Source organism: Geotrypetes seraphini, chromosome 2 (assembly GCF_902459505.1).
Source record: "Geotrypetes seraphini chromosome 2, aGeoSer1.1, whole genome shotgun sequence".
NCBI lineage: Eukaryota > Metazoa > Chordata > Amphibia > Gymnophiona > Dermophiidae > Geotrypetes > Geotrypetes seraphini.
The window spans coordinates 62,973,478-62,994,812 of NC_047085.1; the positions used below are offsets into that span (position 1 = coordinate 62,973,478).

Below are 21,335 nucleotides of genomic sequence, written 5' to 3' on the forward strand. Positions count from 1 at the left end.
CTGTTCTCCTTCCCATACCAAATTGTAGTTCCTCCCTACATTTCTCCTTCATTGAATGTACTCTGTGATTCCCCATTGTTTGTCTCCCCCATTTTATTATTTATTGTTCATTGCTTTGTAATCTATGAAAAAAGCGATTTTATCCAACATTAAACAAACTTGTAACCAATGCTGCAATGAGTGGACTAAACCAAGTTGTAAGGGAATATCAAATAAAGGGAAAATCCCCATGTTGGGAATGAAGGCTTATATGGGTCCTTTTACTAAATGCTGCATGTCCTATTTTATACTATGGGCCACATAATACTTACCCCCTCTTCTACGAAACCGCTAGCGGTTTTTAGTGCAGAGAACTGCACTGAATGGCTCGCGCTGCTCCCGACACTCATTGAGTTCCTATGAGCGTCAGGAGCAGCGCGGGCCATTCAACGTGGCTCCCCGCGCTAGAAACTGCTAGCACGGTTTTGTGTACATTAATGTCCATTGGTGCATGTTAAGCTTTAGTAAAACAGGACCCCATAGTGACTTATCCCAACCCTAATACCAATTTGAGTTAGAAGCCCAAAAGAGCAGAAAGAAATAGCCAGGTGAAATAAAAAAATAAAAGCTTAAAAAGAATTGTAAAATTTTTATAACTGCTTTATGGTGTAGGCCTTTCAAAAACTTCTGCTTGAATTATGGAAACATAGTTCTGTGTAAATACACTTCAACATTTCTCCTAATAGGCTTGTCTTTAAACAACAATATTTGGGAACAAGTGGAACAATAAGCAGTTTTGATGCACAAACACAAAAAATTTAAAAAAAAGTTACCTCAATGGGGTTAAATTTAACACTACAAATGCTGTCAACGCCCCATGTGAAGGAACGCATGGGACTAGATCTCTGTTCATCCCAAATGTCCACCTGCTGCCCACAGGTCGCAAACACAGCATCTTTCCAGTGGTGATCAATGCCAGTATACACAGTCTTTCCATGCAAAAAAAAAAGGAAATTAAAAACTACAATCAGCTAATATTTTAAAATGTATCTACATATCTTTAGCTTACTGGAATTAAAGAACCAAAATATCTGTTTGCGAGTGTGTATAGTTATTGACACTTTATCACCCCACCCCCACATACCTGTAAGTAAACAATATTGCCAAAGTTGAAGTTATTTTATTCTTAAATAACACTTCATCACGGAATAAAGTAAAATTATATTAGAAGCCACTGAAATCCAGTAAAATATAAAGAGCATAACAAACCATACCTAAGGACTCAAGCACTAAAACTGTACAAATCAGTTACTGCATGATAATGTAGCCAATGCTAACTGATCAGCACAGAAGCATCCACTCTCCAACATGTCCCTTCTGCAGTGAAAATAAATTTTTTAGCATGTGATTTCTGCATTTAGATCTCAAACTTACCACAGGATGCCTAAACACATTCCATGGTAAGCCATTTTACATAGAAACATGATGGCAGATAAAGACCCAATGGCCCATCCGCAGTAACCATTATCTCTTTCTCTCTCCGAGAGATCCCACGTGCCTATCCAGGCCCTTTTGAATTCAGACACAGTCTCTGTCTCCACTACCTTTTCCAGGAGACTATTCCATGCATCTACCACCCTTTCTGTAAAAAAGTATTTCCTCAGATTACTCTGGAGCCTATCACCTCTTAACTTCATCCTATGTCCTCTCATTGCAGAGTTTCCTTTCAAATGAAAGAGACTCAACACATGCACATTTATATTACATAAGTATTTAAACATCTCTATCATATCTCCCCTCTCCTGCCTTTCCTCCAAAGTATAAAGTTTTTACCACAGTTTAGTAAATAGAGCCCTTAAAAACTTAAGTTTGTCATCAGAAAGCAAAATAAATATCCATATTGCATAATCTAATAGAAAAAAAAAATCTACATCTTATCTTCCAGTAGGAAGTTTGAATCATATATTTAAAAAAAACCTGTAATCCGTATAAATATGAACAGGGAACATCTTAAAATGATTGCAACACCATAAAAACCACTTCTTTAAAACCTAGGTTTGTGGTAGATAACTGGGTTTTTTTTATTTATTCTGATACTAGCATGTTCCAGTTTGTTAAGCCTGAATTTCACACCAATTGGATAAGCTCAATTATATTTGTGTCTACTGGTTTTACTAATGTCCATGCCTGATTTCAGTTATTATAAGTTTCTGTCACAATACTTACAGTATTTATTTATTTAAAAATGTATATACTGTATATTAACTATATGGTTTACAAAGCTTACAATCGTAACAAGTTAAACCCCACATACAGACATGATTACAAACAGCTCTCATAAAAAAGGAAAAAAAAAACCTAACACAGGAAAGCACTAACAATTGAGTTTTTAACATTTTCTTTAAATTCATCCTCCCAGCACAGTATCGCAAAATTCCAGGCAACATATTCCAGTATATGTATTGTCTTAGGCAATGACCTTCCTTTTAATTACTTTCAAATTTAGATGTTGTTTTTAACTGCATTATGTATACCATATTTTTAATCTATTTCTAAATTATAAATTTTATGATTTATATTTAATATTGCATATGTATATACACCTCTCCTTCCAACTTTGCGGGTTTAAGACTCACGACTTCAGTTATTTGCGAGTCTCTAAACCTTCACTCACTCCCACCTCCCAGACCTCTCCACACCTTTGACCTGGTGGTCTAGCGATGAAGCGGGACAAGAGTGATCTTCCTATGCTCCTGCCCCGTGTATGTCATGAACAAAAATGGCTGCCACGAGTTCTCGTGGTCTCACAAGACTACAGCAGGAACTCCCAACAGCCATTTTTGTTCATGGTTCTGCATGGGGCAAGAGCACAGGAATATCGCTCCTGCCCCCACTTCACCACTAAACCACCAGGTAAGGTGTGGAGAGGTCCAGGAGGTGGGGGTGGATCAGAGTCGACCCTAAAGTTATTTGCGATTTTTCCATATTCACAGCCCAGCTCTGTTCCTAGCCCCTGCAAATTTGGAGGGTGAACTGTACACAGTAAATCAACTGCCACTGAAGAAGCCCCTTGGGCAAAACATGGCTATGTTAGGTATGCATGTGTAAATATCCTAAAGCAGGGGTGTCCAACCTGCGGCCCAGTGAAGTATTTTGTGCGGCCCTAGTCGAGGGCGATGCAGTGTTTTACTCTGCTGCCCCTAGGTGTTTACCGTCTTGCCGGCTCCCTCCTCTGTCTTGCTGCAGCGTTTGCACGTTTGTGCAGCCCCAGAAACATTTTTTTCGGCCAATGCGGCCCAGGGAAGCCAAAAGCTTGGACACCCCTGCCCTAAAGTATATGGAGTGAATTAAGTCTACTGTGATATACAACCAGTCTGCTCTTCTTTTATTTCCCATAAATGTCTTGCAATCCAAGGCATTTACATGAAATTGAGGCTTCCTGTTATTCCAAAGATTATTTACATTTGGGGACAGCTGTAATAGATCATTTTAAAACAAAACAAAATGTTATTTCTTGGCCTTCACTACTTCAGTGTGGCTCAGGAATACTTCCACAATGAATTCTTTTAAACTTGGAAAGACTTTTACCCATATACAGGCAATCCCCGAGTTAAGAACGGGTTTTGTTTTTTTAAACCGTTCTTAAGTTGAATTTGTATGTAACTCGGATCCTGTACAGTACACAGTCTATAAAAACATTAAACATTAAAGAAACAGTCCTCAAATAAAGTACTGTAGTTTAAATAGAAAAAAAGATAGGTTTATATTTACTTTTGTCCCAATGCACCACTCGTCCTCCCTCTCACTTGCCACCCTCCCGCAGGTGTTACCTCCTCTGGCTGGCTCCCTCCTCCCTGCTGTACTTTTCAAAGCTGCAACTGCAGGGGGCGTGGCTTAGCGTGCACACAAAATGGTCGTGTGATCGCAGCGCTCCTCTTACCTGGGCAACCGTTGAATAAATAAAGATTTCCTTTTAAACTGTTTTCGGCTGAAAACATCGGAGAGGACAGCGGGAGCATGGCGAGCACCCGACAGAGTAAGAATGAAACCGGAGGGGCCTTTGGAGGAAAGGCAGGAGAGGGGAGATATGATAGAGATAGTGAAAAGATAGAGATAGAGATAGTGATAGAGATAGTGAAAAGGCAGAAACAGGATCAAATTACCATGAGTAAGGTTCCGCTTCCTGCTGATGTATCAGAGGAGTTAAGCAAAGCTGAAGTTATGGGGGAACTGAGGCAAATCAAACAAATGCTGACAGAGACTGTGAGTAATATGGCAGAACTGAAGGAAGAAATCCTGAATATACACAGACAAATGGAAGTAGCTAATAAAAGAACAACAGAATTAGAAGTTAAAATGGAGAGCTTAGAATGTGAAGGAAAAAGATGCAAAAAATGACAGTTTGGAAATAATTCAATTGAAAAGTCAGCTGGAAGATTACGAAAACCGTGGAAGAAGAAAGAATATAAAACTTTTTGGAATACAGGAAAATTTGGAAGGGAAAAATGCAATACAGTTTTTAGAAAATTTAATTCCTAGATTATTGCAGTTGGATTTCAAACAGCCTTTGGAAATAGAACGGGCACACAGGATTCCAATAAAGAGTCTGGAAAATCAAGGGAGACCAAGACCATTAATATTCAAGATGTTAAGATACCAGCAAGCAATAGAAATTTTAAATGCTGCCAAAAAAGATAAAAACTTAAACTATAAAGGATCCAAAATATGGTTTTTACCAGACTTTGCTAAAAATATAGCAAATATTAGGAAGAAATTCCTTGATCTGAGATCTCAATTAAAGGAAAAAGGATATAAGTATGGGTTATATTACCCAGCAAAAATGAGGGTATCTTGTGGGGATAAATCTTTGTATTTTGTTGATCCGGAAAAACTAAAGACCTTTCTTTCAAAATCAGAACCTATGTCATTTTAGCACAATGGGTGTTGAAATGAAGGGATAAATACCAAGACTGGATTGGTGGATATTGAACAAAAAATTAAATATAAAGAACTATGGGACTTTAGTTTGTTGGAAAAAGAAGAATATGCAACAAAGAACAGGAAATAAAAATGGACAAGTGAAAAAGAAAATAAAAGAATGTAAAGAAGAAAGAAGGATAGACTGGAAAGACATTAAAGTGAAGTTATTAGACTGAACTTGTAGGAGACTGAAAGATGGATGGTTGGAGTAAAGAATGAACAAGAAGGATTAAAGGACTGGACAAATTAACACAAAAGGAAAAGTGAAGACTGAATAGGAAAATAAATAGATGTGAAGAAGGAGAAAGCAGAACTGATAGACTAAAAGGATATTATAAAAAAAAAAAAATGAATGACAATTGGCAGTCAAAAGTCTTTAAGAGTGGATGGATGGAGATAAGAAATAAATATGAAAGTTCAGTTTATTTAATAAGTCAGAAAAGGAGAAAGTAAAGAATGAAAGGACAATAAGGAAAAGATTGCAGAATGGACTAATGATAGAAAGGACAAGTTATATGATATTTAAATGCAAGTAAAGGAAAGGAAAATGAATAATATAAAAGAAAGATACATAAGAATTTATTGGTAGCTGAAGGAATGTAAAGATTGATGTTGTGATAATATAGTTTTTAAAAGATTGGATTTAATTTGGAGAAGAGGAAATATAAAAAGGGGGGGAAAAAAATTTATTTTGAAAATGAAATACAAATGTTTAAATACAAATAGAGGATAAAAACTTATAAAATTGAAGTTTTTTTTTTTTTTTTACAGAAATATATGAAGAGATGGATATTTGTTGTTGGATATTTAAAGGAGGATAGGAGAAGATGGATTAGATAATATAAGATATAGGAAAATGATACTTTTTATTAAATATATGACTATGATAGAATTTTCTTGAATGAAATAAAATGTTGGGGGAATGAATTAGAGATTGGTGAAATGATAAAAATGCATTAATGGAATGTTAGGAAATAAATATGATTATGTGACTAAATGTTAAATAATAGATAAAGAAATTAATTACTTTAAAATGGAAAAAAAAAGAAAAAGAAAAAAGGTTTTATGATTAGAAGACAGATATAATTAGATATATTGTGGAGAGGTAGTGAGTTTGTCTCAATAAAGGATAAAGGGGTTATTAATAAATATTGGTTGCCTGGGGGGGAGGGGGGAAGTTGGGATTACTGTCCAATGTGTGTCCTTAAGCAGTCATTATATTGGGGAGGGAGGGGTGGGAAGAAGGTGGGTATAAAAGATATTACTAGGATGATTAAGGAAAAGATTAATAAGGGATTGGGTAATTTGGAGGTAAGAATGTGTGCCATGGGGAGAAGTTTTTTAGATCTTAGTTATGGAAGAAGGGAAGAGGAAGATTATGATAAAGAGTATAAAATATATTATGTCTTTTAAGATATTTTCTATTAATGTCAATGGCCTGAATCATGTAATCAAAAGGAAAAAGGTATTATCATTTTTAAAGAAGCAAAACGCGGATGTTTATTGTCTGCAGGAGACCCATCTTAATATAAAGGAATCACAGAAACTAACGGGTGGGTGGGTGAAAGAATGTTTTTTTGCTCCAGCAGAGGGTAAAAAAGCAGGAGTAGCAGTTCTTATAAATAAAAAGTGTATGGCAAATTTTAAGATAGTAAATTCGGACCCACATGGAAGATGGCTACATGTTGATATAAGTATGGGAAATAATGCCCTGACGTTGTTCAATATATATGCCCCTAATTCGAATCAATCAGAATTCTTTAAAAAATTGCAGAGTATGTTGTTACCACTGGCTGCTTCTAATTTAGTGGTGGCTGGAGATTTTAATGCTGTAATGGATCCATTAATGGATAAAAAACCAGGTAAAAGTATAAAATCTTTAGGTTTAGATAATTTGGTTCAATCATGTGATTTGAAGGATATATGGCGTATTCTTCATTTTAATGATCAGGAATTTTCATTTTGTTCACAGGTTCATAAATCATTTTCAAGAATAGATTATATTTTTATTTCATCACATAAGGTGCAGTAAGTGATTAAGGCTTCCATTGATCCCATTATCATTTCGGATCATGCGGGAGTATGGATAGATTTACAATTAGATCAATTAGAAAATAGAAGACCTCTTTGGAGATTTGATAATGCATTGCTTGTGGATGAAAAATTTTTGGAAAATTTTAAAACACAAATTAGTGATTTCTTTCAAATTAATTTAGTGGAAGATACATCTATTGAAAATGTATGGGACGCTTTTAAAGCGACTATGAGAGGTCATATTATATCATATTCGGCTTTTGTTAGGAAACAGATTAAAAAACAGTATATAGAGTTAGAAAAAGAAATTAAAATACTAGAAACTAAATTGGTAAGCAAATGGGAACATGATGTATTACAAGCTCTTTTGAAAGCAAAAGGTAAATATAACGAATTAGCTTCAAAAATGATAAGAAGAGACTTGTTTTCCAAACAGACAATGTATTATGGAAATTCTAATAAGGCGGGAAGATTATTGGCAAATTATCTTAAAGCAAAAAAAAGAAGAACTAACATTAATGGGATAAAAGATGATAATGCTATAATAACCAATCAAACGGATATAATTTTAAAGCAATTTCTAAAATTTCATAAGGACCTGTATTCTTCCGAGCCTTATTTGGAGAGGCAAAAAGATGGTAAAAATTTTTTAGATTTAATTATTGGACCTAAGGTTCCTGATCATATAAAACGGAGTTTAGATGAACCTATATCATTAAAAGAATTAGAAACAGCGTTGAGATCTCTTAGAGTTGGATCCGCTCCAGGTGGTGATGGTTATACAGTAGAATTTTATAAAACATTTCAAAATGTCCTTTCCCCATATTTACTAAATTTATATCATTTTTAACTTTGGCCCGTTTGCTTTGAGTGAGCCTGATCTCAGTGAGCCTACACCAGTGTCCCTCCCTGATGAAGAGGTGAAACTCGAGTCGGGGGGACGGGATTGGAAGAACGAACGAACAGTTCTAGGATTTTAACGGAGCACATATATTTTACTAGCACACAGTCATCAATGACAATTAACAAAAACAACTACCCCCCTATTCAGATAAGTACATCAAGTTGATCTGTATTAGTTCATGGTCATGTAGGGAGGGCAGGGGACAGGTGAAGGCGATGATGGTCCCCTTGTTAACCTCATTGTAGTGACTTCACTATATTTTGGGTTACCTGGTCTGAACACTTCACAATAATATTTAAAATAAATTAAAGAAAGTAATATCATTAACAAGAGATTATAGCTGTGATTTCAATATTATATACTAAATTTATATCAGACACAACTTATAAAAGGTGATATTAAAGGTACTATGGCTGAATCAATAGTAATTGTTTTGCCTAAGCCAAATAAAGATCCTACTTTGGTTTCAGACTACAGGCCTATATCTTTAATAAATGTGGATAATAAACTTTTGGTGAAAAATTTGGCTTTGAGATTAGCCAAAGCTCTCCCACATATTATAGACACGCATCAGACGGGTTTCGTTGCTAAAAGACATTCCTCTAATAACTCTAGATTATTGTTTCATATGTTAAATTTATCAAAAAAAATGGATGAACCGGCTTTTACAGTTTCCTTGGATGCAGAAAAAGCGTTTGATAGGGTAGAATGGAATTTTATGTATCAGGCTTTAGAATGGTTTGGTATAGGTTCTGGATTTATACAAATGGTAAAAACATTGTATAGCTTCCCGATTGCAAGATTAAATATTAATAATATGATATCTGATGGTTTTCAATTGCAGAGGGGAGTTAGACAAGGTTGTCCTTTATCTCCTTTGTTATTTGATGTTGTATTAGAACCCTTATTGTTAGCAATACAGCAAGCAAGGGGGATACATGGTATTCCATATTCTGATATGGAATATAAAATTTCGGCTTATGCGGATGATATTTTACTTTATTTGAGGAATCCAGAGTCTACCTTATCTTGTCTATTGGAATTAATTGATATGTTTGGCAAATTTTCAGGTTATAAAATTAATTGGAGTAAGTCTGAACTTATACCTTTAAATGTTCATTGTGTAAAAGGATTATTTGACGCTTTTCCGTTCATATGGGAAGAAGAAGGATTTAAATATCTTGGCATTCAAGTTAAAAATACAATTGAAGATACAGTAAAAGAAAATGAAAAATTTGTATTGAAAAGAGTTACAGAGTTATGTGAGCAATGGAATCCGTTACATCTTTCTTGGTGGGGGAGAGTTCAAACTATTAAAATGATGATCTTGCCTGTAGTTTGCTACCAAATGAGTATGATACCTATTTATTTTCAGGGGTCCTTTTATAAAAAGCTTAATAGCATTTTAACGAAATTTCTTTGGCTTGGTAAAATGCATAGAATAGCTTTGGTATCTTTGCAAAAATCAATTAAGGAGGGAGGGGTAAATTTTCCAAATTTTTATAGGTACCATCAAGCCTATATTTTACGTCAGGGTATGTATTGGATCCTCCCAGAACTGATAGATAATGCACCGGATTGGTTATATTTGGAATGGCGCCTTATGTTTCCCCTAAATTTAGTTCATCTTCCAAGTATCAACATGCCTAGAAGATACAGAGAAAATAAGATATTAATGGATACTTGGAAAACATTGAGGTTTATTAGTAAATTAACACCTGTCCCAATAAACAAGTCAACTAATCAGTCTTTATGGATAAACTCCAAGATTAAAATTGGCGGAGCTCAAATCCTTTGGACGGAATGGATTATTGCAGGCATTAGATCTCTGAATGATGTTATTTCGGAAGGTAAACTGCTGGAATTTTCACAATTGCAACATAGATTTGGTCTTAGTAAAAAACAAAGTTTTAAATGGTTGCAATTGAAGCAGGCCATTCAGGTTGGGTTCCCTGAATGGAAAACATTAAATAATCAATACAGTTTAGAGTTCTTATGCTTCCAAGCAGACTTCCTAGGGCGGGGGTCGGCAACCTGCGGCTCCAGAGCCGCATGCGGCTCTTTTCCACCTTTGCTGCGGCTCCGGTAGTGTGTCACGCAGGAATGCAGCTTACAAGTCCGGCGTCGCGGCGGGAAATAGCCATGCTGAGCAGTGAGCTCAGCACATACACAGATGAAAGCCTTGCTTGCTGATTGGTCCGGCGGCCCTGCCCCGCCGTGCCGCCGGACCAATCAGCAAGCAAGGCTTTCATCTGTGTAGTGCTGAGCTCACTGCTCAGCATGGCTATTTCCCGCCGCGACGCTGGACTTGTAAGGTGCCTGAAAAAGAAATCATCCTGGCCGAGGTCGGTGTCATGCTCCGGAGATCTACAGCCTTCCTATCTCCCTCTCCCTTCTACCTGCTTCCGGCCACATCCCCTGCTCCGCGGCTCTCTTCGGCAACTCAGCAGCAGCGATCGACACAAGCTTCTGACGTCGGGGCCTACCCTCTGCGAGTCCCGCTTGTTTCAACTTCCTTTTTCCACAAAGGCGGGACTCGTAGAGGGAAGGCCTCGATGTCGGCAGCTTGTCTTGATCACTGCTGCTGACGAGTTGCTGAAGAGAGCCGCGGAGCAGGGGGGTTTTGCCAGGTGCAGGTAGAAGGGAGAGGGCCAGATGCAGGACTCGTGGGTGAGGGAGGAGAAGAGAGAGAGAAAGAGAGAGGGGAGGGAAACAAAAGGAAATATTTCATACTGGGCTGGGCCGGAGTGGAGGGAGGGTGGAAAGATTCTGGCTACCGGGTGCAGTAACAAAGGAAAAGGGGGGAAAGCTGAAAATGGAGATAGTGACACAAAGAAGAGAAAGGGTAAGCAGGACCTACTGAATAAGGATAGAGATACAGAGGGGACATGAAGAGGAGGTGAAATAGAGACATAGAAGTAATGCTGAAAAAGTGTGGGAGGGGAGATAAAGACATTGAAAGGGCAAATGGTGAACATGGGGTAAAGACAAGGACAGAAAAAAATGAAGATTCTGAAAAAGTGGTGAGATAGGGATATAGGTGAGATGGACACAAAGAAGGGTGATGCTGGAAAATAGGTGGAATGGTAATTCTGACAGACACAGAAGGGAAATGCTGGATCAAGGAGAGATGGGGCTCAGGCTGGATGGAATGAGGAGAAATGCCTTGTTGGCCCGGAACTTCCTCTCCTACGTCAGAATGGACATCAGGGAGCGGAATGCTGGTCAGCGCAACACTTCTGCAGGGAAAGCTTGGGACGGCGGTGGCTTGGGGGCTGTTCCCCGATTGCGGTGGCAGCAAACCGAGTGGCTTGGGGGATGGCACGGAGACAGAAAGAAGGGGGAACAGGGAGACAGAAAGAAAAAGTTGGGGGAGAGAATGAGGTCTGGAGGAGAGGAAACATACAGGAGGCTGAAAGAAAGGAAGAAAGATTGGATGCACAGTCAGAAGAAGAAAGTGCAACCAGAGACTCATGAAATCACCAAATAGCAAAGGTAGGAAAAATGATTTTATTTTCAATTTAGTGATCCTGTATATAGCATTAAGATAAGAAACAATATATGCAGTGTTAGATTTGTTTTATAATGGTTTTGCGGCTCCAAGTTTTTTTTTCTTTTCGAAAACGGGTCCAAGTGGCTCTTTATGTCTTAAAGGTTGCAGACCCCTGTCCTAGGGCATCAAGCCGCATTGTGGTATAAATTAATATCTGGATATTTGAATAAAAAACCAAAAAATGGTCTAAGAGACATTTGGAGCATTAAGATTAAGCATCAAATTACTGCATCTCAATGGCCACTAATTTGGTCTTGGAGAATGAGATGTACAGTGTCAGCATCTATGAGACAAACTTGGTTCTTTTTATTACATAGAGCTTTTTGGACCCCTACACGTTTGCAAAAATTAGATAGTTTTAAGTCCAATAAATGCTGGCACTGTAATCTGGAACGTTGGATCATTTACTATATCATTGTCCCTACATTAAAAGTTTTTGGAATGCAATTTGGCCACAAATTAATAAATTGATGGAAAATCATGTAGTAATATCATATGATACAGTGTTATTTGGAATGATGATGAGAAAAAAAAGTCAAATTTCACCAGAAAATAACAAGCTTTTACTAGTCATGACAGGGGTTGCCATTCAGATAATATAACCAATAACTGGAAGAATCATAGTAACCTTAATTATACATTTTGGTGGAATACAATTTGTCATATATTCAAAATGGAAAGAGTAATAGCAATACAAAGAGGGACATATCCTAAATTTATAAAAATATGGGGGCCATTGACAAAGTATTGTACTGAATGAATAATAGGATTTATCTTCTTCTTTTTCTTGTCTTCTTTATGGCACACATGGAGGGGGGTAGTGAAAATAATTTTACATAACATGTTATAATATGGTATACAATATGTATAAGGTGATTGGAAAGTACTTGAAGGGTGGGGGGTGGGAGAGGAGATAAAAAAAATTTGTTCAGAATATTATGTAATAGATATAAAAGTGATATTGTGTATTCATTAGTTGTAACTCAATATTTTGTACACTTCATGTAAAATATGAAAGTGAATAAAGAATTATAAAAAAAAAAAGATATGTTATAATATGGTATATAACATGTGTATATTCTATTTTAGTTGAAAATGTGATGAAGGGTGGATGGGTGGGTGGGGTTATTACGCTATTAGATTTTATGTGTTAGATATTATAGTGCTATATTGGAAGTACTTGTATGATGTATTTTTGTGCACTTGTTGTTTTGATTTGAAAATGAATAAAGAATTAAAAAGCAAAAAAAAAAAAGCTGCAACTGCAGATGCTGCACGTGGCCCGCAGCTGGTCCAGAAGCCTTCCCAGTAGAGAGAGAAGGCTTCCGGGTTAGCTTTAGGCCGTGTGTAGGACCTGCAGCTGCGGCTTTAAGAAGAGAAGTATGGCAACACCAATGGGAGGGAGACAAGTGAGGAGGACGAGGGGCACATTGGGACAGGAAGGGAAGGCTTCTGAGTCAGCTGCGGGCCATGTGTAAGAACCGCAGCCACAGGTTTGAGAAGAGAAGTATGGCGGGGAGGAGGGAGCCAGCCAGAGGAGGTAACACCCAAGGGAGGGAGGCAAGAGAGAAGGAGGACATGGGGCACATTGGGACATGAAAGGGAGGAAGAGGGTCGCGTTGGCATATGAAGGGAGAAGCAAGAATTGGTTCATAAGTACAAGTCCGAAGTAAGTTGGGAATTCTTAAACCGGGAACTGCCTTTACTGTCTAATTTTTTAAATTTTCACTTTAACACATAGCTTTCAACACACATAGCAGAGTCCTTATGGAGAATATGGAGAAATTTTAATGTTGTTTGAAGGATGCAGCATAATCAAATGTTGTACAAACTGCCCAATATGGGAAATGCATTGTTCAAAGTCCGAGTTTCTATCCATACAACTTTGCCTGACAGTATATTGCTAAAACTTTTTCATCAATCTTTCCTGCTGTTGCACGACATTCTGCCAGTGTTGCTATGCTAACATTACTCCTCTCCTCAAGTTACTTCATTGTCTCCCTATCCATTTCCGCATACAGTTCAAACTCCTCTTATTGACTTACATTTGCTCTGCAGCTCTTCAGTATCTTTCCCTATACTCTTCCCCAGAACTCCGTTCATCGGGCAAGTGTCTCTTATCTGTATCCTTCTTCTCGACTGTCAACTCTCGACTCTGTTCCTTCTATCCTGCTGCACTATATGCCTGGAACAGATTACCTGAGCCAGTACGTCAAGCTCCTTCTCAGGCAGTGTTCAAATCTAGGCTAACGGTCTACTTTTGAGACTGCTTTTAACTCCTAACTCTTACTAATGTCTGTTTTATCATTCCCCCTGTGAGAAATTCCCTAACCCCTATTTGTCCCCTTTATTTATCTATTTTCAAATTTTATATTCTGCATATCCTGCAATTCTATGCGGATTCCAATAAAACATCAAAAATAAGTAAAGACATACAGATCACAAATTACAACATTACAAATACCAAAGACATTAAAATAAAGTAAAACACAAATTTGTTTTGATTAGATTGTAAGTTCTATCGAGCAGGGATTGCCACATGTTTAATGTACAGCACTGCATAGTGCTATAGAAATGGTAAGTAGTAGTAGTTACTGCAACCCAAGTTTGAGGTCACAGAATAAATATCTCCCCATTTATCTGACAATCTCACTATTAAACTAAAATCAACACAAAAGTGATACGACTACAGAACCTATGAGCCCTCAAATATCAAAATTTCTCTTTTTCAACATATCTTCTGAAACTTATTTAGGTAATCTCTAAATGTAAAAACACTTAGGCTTTGCTACTTCATGGTACCTTTCCAAGTATTGTATGCAAAGGCTCTTCCTGTTCTTCAGATCCAGGACTTTCCATGCTCCAGTGCTTCACTGTTTTATCATCCCCAACCTAAAAAAAATAATTAGAAATTCCTGCTATGATCATTCAGGACAGTCAACCTTATCATACATAGTAACATAGTAGATGACGGCAGATAAAGACCCGAATGGTCCATCCAGTCTGCCCAACCTGATTCAATTTAAATTTTTTTTTTTTTTTTTTTCTTCTTCTTAGCTATTTCTGGGCAAGAATCCAAAGCTTTACCTGGTACTGTGCTTGGGTTCCAACTGCCGAAATCTCTGTTAAGACTTACTCCAGCCCATCTACACCCTCCCAGCCATTGAAGCCCTCCCCAGCCCATCCTCCACCAAACGGCCATATACAGACACAGACCGTGCAAGTCTGCCCAGTACTGGCCTAGTTCAATATTTAATATTATTTTCTGATTCTAAATCTTCTGTGTTCATCCCACGCTTCTTTGAACTCAGTCACAGTTTTACTCTCCACCACCTCTCTCGGGAGCACATTCCAGGCATCCACCACCCTCTCCGTAAAGTAGAATTTCCTAACATTGCCTTTAAATCTAACACCCCTCAACTTCAAATTATGTCCTCTGGTTTTACCATTTTCCTTTCTCTGAAAAAGATTTTGTTCTACGTTAATATCCTTCAAGTATTTGAACGTCTGAATCATATCTCCCCTGTCTCTCCTTTCCTATAGGGTATACATATTCAGGGCTTCCAGTCTCTCCTCATACGTCTTCTGGCGCAAGCCTCCTATCATTTTCGTCGCCCTCCTCTGGACCGCCTCAAGTCTTCTTACGTCTTTCGCCAAATACGGTCTCCAAAACTGAACACTTATCAGGTTTTAAGCTCATTTATCTTTAACTTCATTTTTATAAATGTTGTCTATAGCTGCATTTTAAATATGTAAAGGGATAAAGGATCATGGATTCGATATACTGATTTTCTCTAGTACAACCAAGGCAGTTTGGGGGCCCAGGGAGGCATATCTGGGGGCAGAGAGTGGGTCGACACTGCTGTGCGCTGATTAGCACGCAAGTCCTTTCCACCTCCAAAATAGATATTGGTAAGGGCTCACACAATAATTTTTGTTAATTGACAAGTGATAACGTCAACATTAGTACATGGCCTTTAAGTCAGAAAACAGAACAATCGGTCATTTTCAGGCTGTGGTAGAAATGGCCTTGGTGCACAGGAAAACTCAAATAAGAGTATACTAAGGCCACTTTCTACCGCAGCTTTGAAAAAGGGCCCCCAAATTACTGCACATTGCTGAAACTCAAAACATTCTAGTGGAATTTTGCAGGGGGGTTGGAGGGGAGGGAAGAGTTCTTTCCACAAGTACTTACAGTATAAAATGACGTTCCACAGAAACGAACACAGAGCCCTCGCACAAATCCTTCATGTGCTTGTAAAGTGCGTGTGCATTGCCGTTTAGTGAGGTTCCAAATCTTTACCTGTTGAAGAAGCAGAAACAATTGAATCTTTACAGATTTTATCGTTATAGACATAAGACATAAGGCTCCTTTTACTAAGCTGCCATAGTGGTTTTAGCGTGCGCTAAATTGCCGTGCGCGCTAGATGCTAACGCCAGCATTGAGCTGGCATTAGTTCTAGCCGCATAGCGTGGGTTTAGCGTGCGCTAAAAACGCTATCGCAGCTTAGTAAAAGGAGCCCATAGATTGCAGTCTTTTATTTGCTACTCTTGTCATATGTCTTAGGGCTCCTTTTACGAAGGTGCGCTAAGCGTTTTAGCGCACGCGCTAGCCAAAAATCAAATGCCTGCTCAAAAGGAAGCAGTAGCGGCTAGCGCACGCAGTCAATTTAGCACACGCTATTCCGCGCGTTAAGGCCCTAACGCGCCTTCGTAAAAGGAGCCCTTAGTCTTATAGAAAGTATGCTAAATTCAAAGTTGGATTAAAAAACTGGACTAACAGCTATGTAATTCTATCAAAACATGAAATTAGTTATAATCCATTAATAAGCAGGAGGTTATACAAGATATCATATTCCCATATGGTTCAAAATACCAAGACAATTTGAGTTCACAAAGTGGCGGAAATCTAGTTAAAGGAAAATTCTGTAGGTGCCAAATAAGCATCAAGACTGGATGCCTTTCTACAGCCCTAAAAAACTTGATGTTAAAGCCAGAATATATCCAGCACATATATGCCAATGCCAAACCCCATGCTGGATATCAATACTTATTTAGCACACAGGCCTCAGACCCACCACTCCACCGCCTAGCAAAAACTTCAAGCCGGAAGAATTACGTGGCTCTTCATCACTGGCCCCAGCACTTATTGCTTGTACTCTAATTTAAATAAATTTAATAATTTGTAATAGATTCCATAAATATCATTTAATAACCCGGGAGGGAATTTATAGGGGCGAAACATGTCGGGTCATTCCGTCCCAGGTCACGCATAATAAGATAAGTGAAGTTAAAATTTAGCATGACAAGTCAAGCAAAAGCTCCCCGATTTGTGACCATTGGCGTGTCAGTAAGGCCGAAGGCCTATATTTATCACACACCACCCCCAATCTTTCCCACATATCCCCCAGAGTAGGAGCACTAGGCCTACGTCACTGTTGAGCCACTACCAGCCTAGCAGCGATAAATGCCAAGCTCATAAACCTATCCTGAAAGGATGTCATTCGCTCTAGTCCCCCTCCCAGTAGCGCCCTTTCTGCTGGCATAGCCACAGGGATCTGGATGATTCTACTCATATAGTGAAATACTTGTTCCCAATACCCCCGAAGGACCAGGCACTCCCAACATATGGTAAAAGGTACCTCTATCAGTGTATCCCCTCCAACAGTCATACCCAATCCCCGAGGTCCATCTTACTTATTAGGACAGGTGTAGCATACCAGCGCACCAATAGCTTAAGAGCATTTTCCACTAAAATAGGAGCTCTCGCTATGTGATAAAGACGCAGCACTAGAACCCCCCATTCTTCCACAGTCAACTCCTTCCCAAGATCCTGCTCCCAGGCCCTCATATAAGAAGTCTTCCCCCCTCTCCGAATGCAGCATGGTATAAAGCCAGGAAATACACCCTCTGGTCACTGAGCTGCCCAACCCCTCTCAAACCCCGACCTACTCAATATCACTGGCTCCGCAGCCCTAGTTGTCAAGATATAATTTTTCACCTATAAATAAAGGAAGAGATCATCCTGCGTCAAGCTGGTACTGTGCTTAAAGATCCCAGATAGCTATTACTCCCTCCCAATCCATAAATTGTCCAAAGTACCACAGACTCCTACTTTCCTGTCTCTTAAAATTCTCCCCCTCCCTGCCTGGTACAAAATCTGAGGCATATAGTATAGGGTGAAAATAAAGCCCCCACTCTCTCCCCAACAATTTTTTAGCTGCCCCCTTCCACACCCTCACTGTCCAGCCCTATATGTTTTCTTTTTAATATTTTTCAACCAGAATTGAAAGCACCATAACAGCGATTCTATATGCTGATCTGTCTGGAAGCACGATAGATAAGTTTTCTAGAGAACACAACCGATTAGGTACAAACTAGGGAGGGGATGGAACAGGATAAGCACAAGTCCGATTATCTACACTACTGAAAATGATTTTGATGTGATAAAAGTCAAGTAATGTTCAACAGGTTCAAAGCTAGAAAATATGCCAAAAAATTCATTCATAGCATAGTTTACCTTATTTCATTATTTCTCTGGCCTACTGAGTATCCAAGGGTCAGATATGACTGAATGGATAGTGGTAGTAGTTCTAATAATATAACCAATTCAATAATTAATCTGAAAAGTTATATTTCAAAAAAATGAAAGCATAATTTGGTTCTAAATATTAATAACAGCAAGAATGAGTCTCTCTCTGTAGAAAACCATGATTCAAATCAAGGCTGACTACTGATTTAAATCAAATCCACCCTGTGCAAATGTAACTAAGATGAGAAGAAATTTAGAAGAGCATGAAGAGAATACCAAGCTAATAACATATGGCTGCAGTGCTCATTTGCTGCATCTCCTAGCCAAAGGTTTCAGTGTCCCAGAAATAAAGACAAATGTCGTTGAAACTGCTAAATGCTTCTGTAACAATCATTTTGCTGCTACAGCTCTGAAAAGAATGGGTGGAACCAAGCTAATGCTCCCACAAGATGTTAGATAGAACTCTGTAGTGGACTGTTTTGACAAGTATATCAAGAACTGGCCTATTCTTTTATTTATATATATATATATATATATATATATATATATAAATAAGATTTTCCAATAATTTTCACAAAGAAAATAAGGAATGGAATCACCATACAATAAGTACCTTAACATTACATCAGAAAAAAACAATACGTTTCATCTAGTCCATGTAACGAGAGGATATACCTAAATCATATATAATTATTTACTAAAGAAAAGTTTAAGATCTATTTGTTTTTATCTTCATTATAATAAAGAATAAAGAAATAAATTTAACCAAACAGAACCACTAAGAGATCCTTTTACCAAGGCGTGCTAGTGCGTCTTAGTGCACGCTAAATGCCAACGCGTCCATTATATCCTATGGACGCGTTAGTATGCGTTAGCATTTAGCGCATGCTAAGACGCACTAACGCGCCTTAGTAAAAGAACCCCTAAGTGTGGTATCAATCTGTTCAACTCCTAATCGAAGTCAGTAGTTACTTCTTTTGTTTCTCCTGTAAATCCAAAAATTGCTCTAATTGTATAGGGTCCCAAAAAATAAACTCTTTCTCTCTTGAAGTTTTATAATACACTTACAAGAGAAAGTAGCTTCTAAAGCCAATACTCGAGGTTTCAATTGATGAGAAGTCTTCCTTCTAACTTGAGTGGCTTTAGCTACATCTGGAAAAATCTGTACTAAATCACCACAAAATTTTGTTTGCTTGTTCTTAAAGTAAGCCTTCATAATTAATTTTTTATCAATTTCCATATGTAAAACAAGTCATCAAAAGAGTGAATCTTGCTGGCACCACATCTTGAGAATCTTCAAGAAACCCAGTTATGTCAAATTCAATTGGAGCCATTTGATCCACTCCTTGTTCTGTAGAAATTTTTTTCTTTTGTGGAATATAGTAAAGATTAGAAATAGATAATGAATCCGTGTTTGGTAAACCTAATATCTCCTTAAAATATTTCCGAAGCAATATCTCAGGAGATAATAAATGGGTTATTGGGAAATTTACAAAATGCATTCTTTGAAGGAGACAAATTTTCCATGACTTCAAGTTTAGAATGAATTAAATGAGAATCTTTAAGTGCAGAAGATGACACCTTCTGCAAAAGAACTGGCCTATTCTGATGACATCGGGTTGTAAATATTAAGATTATACCAGAAAGAATGTTGAGTCTGAAGAAAACCATGATTTATTTTAAATCAAATCTTTCTGACTAGTGATTTAAATCAAATCCACCCTGCTTACCTCCCCATCACAGGCCCCAGACAGTATTGTAGCTAAGCTTTTGGGATGCTTGGCCATACAGTTAACTCCATCTCTGTGACCATCTAATGATGCCAGAAATGGCTTAGCAAAGACGCGTTCTAGCTTTATTGCATTTAGGGCTCTTGTATATTCTCTTGGTACTTCAAAAGGATGCAATGTTGGGTCATAATTTCTTGGAACTGTAATAAAACAGAGCATATGATTAAGATCCATTGGCATAATAGGCAATCCTCTTAACAAATAATATTACAAGAAAACAAATACTACCCTTAGATTTTCTAAAATAAGGATCTATTCACTTCCCCCCGCCCCCATATATGTTTATATGAATTATTTTTTTGGCACAGTAGGTCTTGCTTTCTCCTACTTGGATTCAGCACTCCCTCTGTTAAGTTGGCTATATATGGACATATTTTAATTCTGAAAATAAAACCGACAGCTGTTGGCCCCCTAAAGGAAAACTATCAAGATACTAACAAAGGTCTGTACAACAAAAGTAACAAATACCTTTTGTGGTTTGACAGTTCTTCACAATATGAGATAAATTTTACCAATAATCTAGTTTCCTAAAGATGAAAAAATTATTACTTGTCACAGAATCTGGTATTTGCATGGATTAGCCCCACTCTAACATTAAAACAACAAAAAAATTAAAATTTAGTGTAAGACCACATAATATAGAAAAAGCTCAGGTGTTCAAAGGAGGTGACAAGGGTAGGCTTCATACATGGAATAGTCTTCCAGGGGAGGTGGTGGAGATGGAAGACTGTATTTGAATTCAAGATAGCGTGGGACAGGCATGTGGGATCTTAGGGAAAAGAGGAGATAGTGGATAGTATTGAAGGGCAGACTAGATGGGCCATTTGGCCTTTATCTGCCATCATGTTTCTATATCTACCACCCTTTCTGTAAAGAAGTATTATCTTACATTACTCCTGAGCCTAGCATCTCTTAACTTCTTCCCATGTCCCAGAGTTTTCCTTCATTTAAAAAAGATCCACCTCCTGTACATTAATTAATTAATGCCATGGAGATATTTAAACATCTCTTATCATATCCCCTCTCTCCCATCTTTCTTCCAAAGTATACATATTAATTTCTCCAAGTCTGTCCCCATATAATTTATGACAAAGGCCCCTAACCAATTTTGTAGCAGCCCACTGGACAGACTCCATCTTATTTATTTATATCTTTTTGAAGGTGTGGTCTCCAAAACTGCACATAATATTCCAAATAGGGTGTCAAAGACATATACAACGGCATTATCACCTCCTTTTTCCTTCTGGCCATTTCTCTCCTTATGCACCCAAGCATCTTCCTAGCTTTGACCATCATCTAAGGTTTCTACCTGTTTTACCACCCTGAGATCATCACACACAAATCACCTCCAAGTCCCACTTTTTTCCATGCACAGAAGTTCTTCACCTCCTATACTATACCATTCTCCTGGATTTTTGAAGCCCAAGTGTATGACGCTGCATTTTTTAAGCATTAAATCTTAATTGCCAATTGCCTGACTATTCTTCAAGGTTTACCAGATCCCGCTTCATGTTCTCATGATTATTGTATTTCCTTTGAATATCTGCTTATTGTATTTCGCTG

The 21,335-nt window shown here is 37.9% G+C and overlaps 1 protein-coding gene across 1 annotated transcript in view; it reads right to left on the bottom strand.

Moving 5' to 3' along the window:
- The window catches only part of DCAF13 (DDB1 and CUL4 associated factor 13), a 148,378-nt gene that overhangs the window by 125,381 nt on the left and 1,662 nt on the right, over positions 1-21,335 (bottom strand). The window contains exons 2-5 of the mRNA XM_033933398.1: positions 19,713-19,912; positions 15,646-15,753; positions 14,253-14,342; positions 813-968 (exon numbers count right to left, since the gene is read on the bottom strand). Of these exons, the coding sequence (XP_033789289.1) occupies positions 813-968; positions 14,253-14,342; positions 15,646-15,753; positions 19,713-19,912 (554 nt within the window). The remainder of the gene's footprint in view (positions 1-812; positions 969-14,252; positions 14,343-15,645; positions 15,754-19,712; positions 19,913-21,335) is intronic.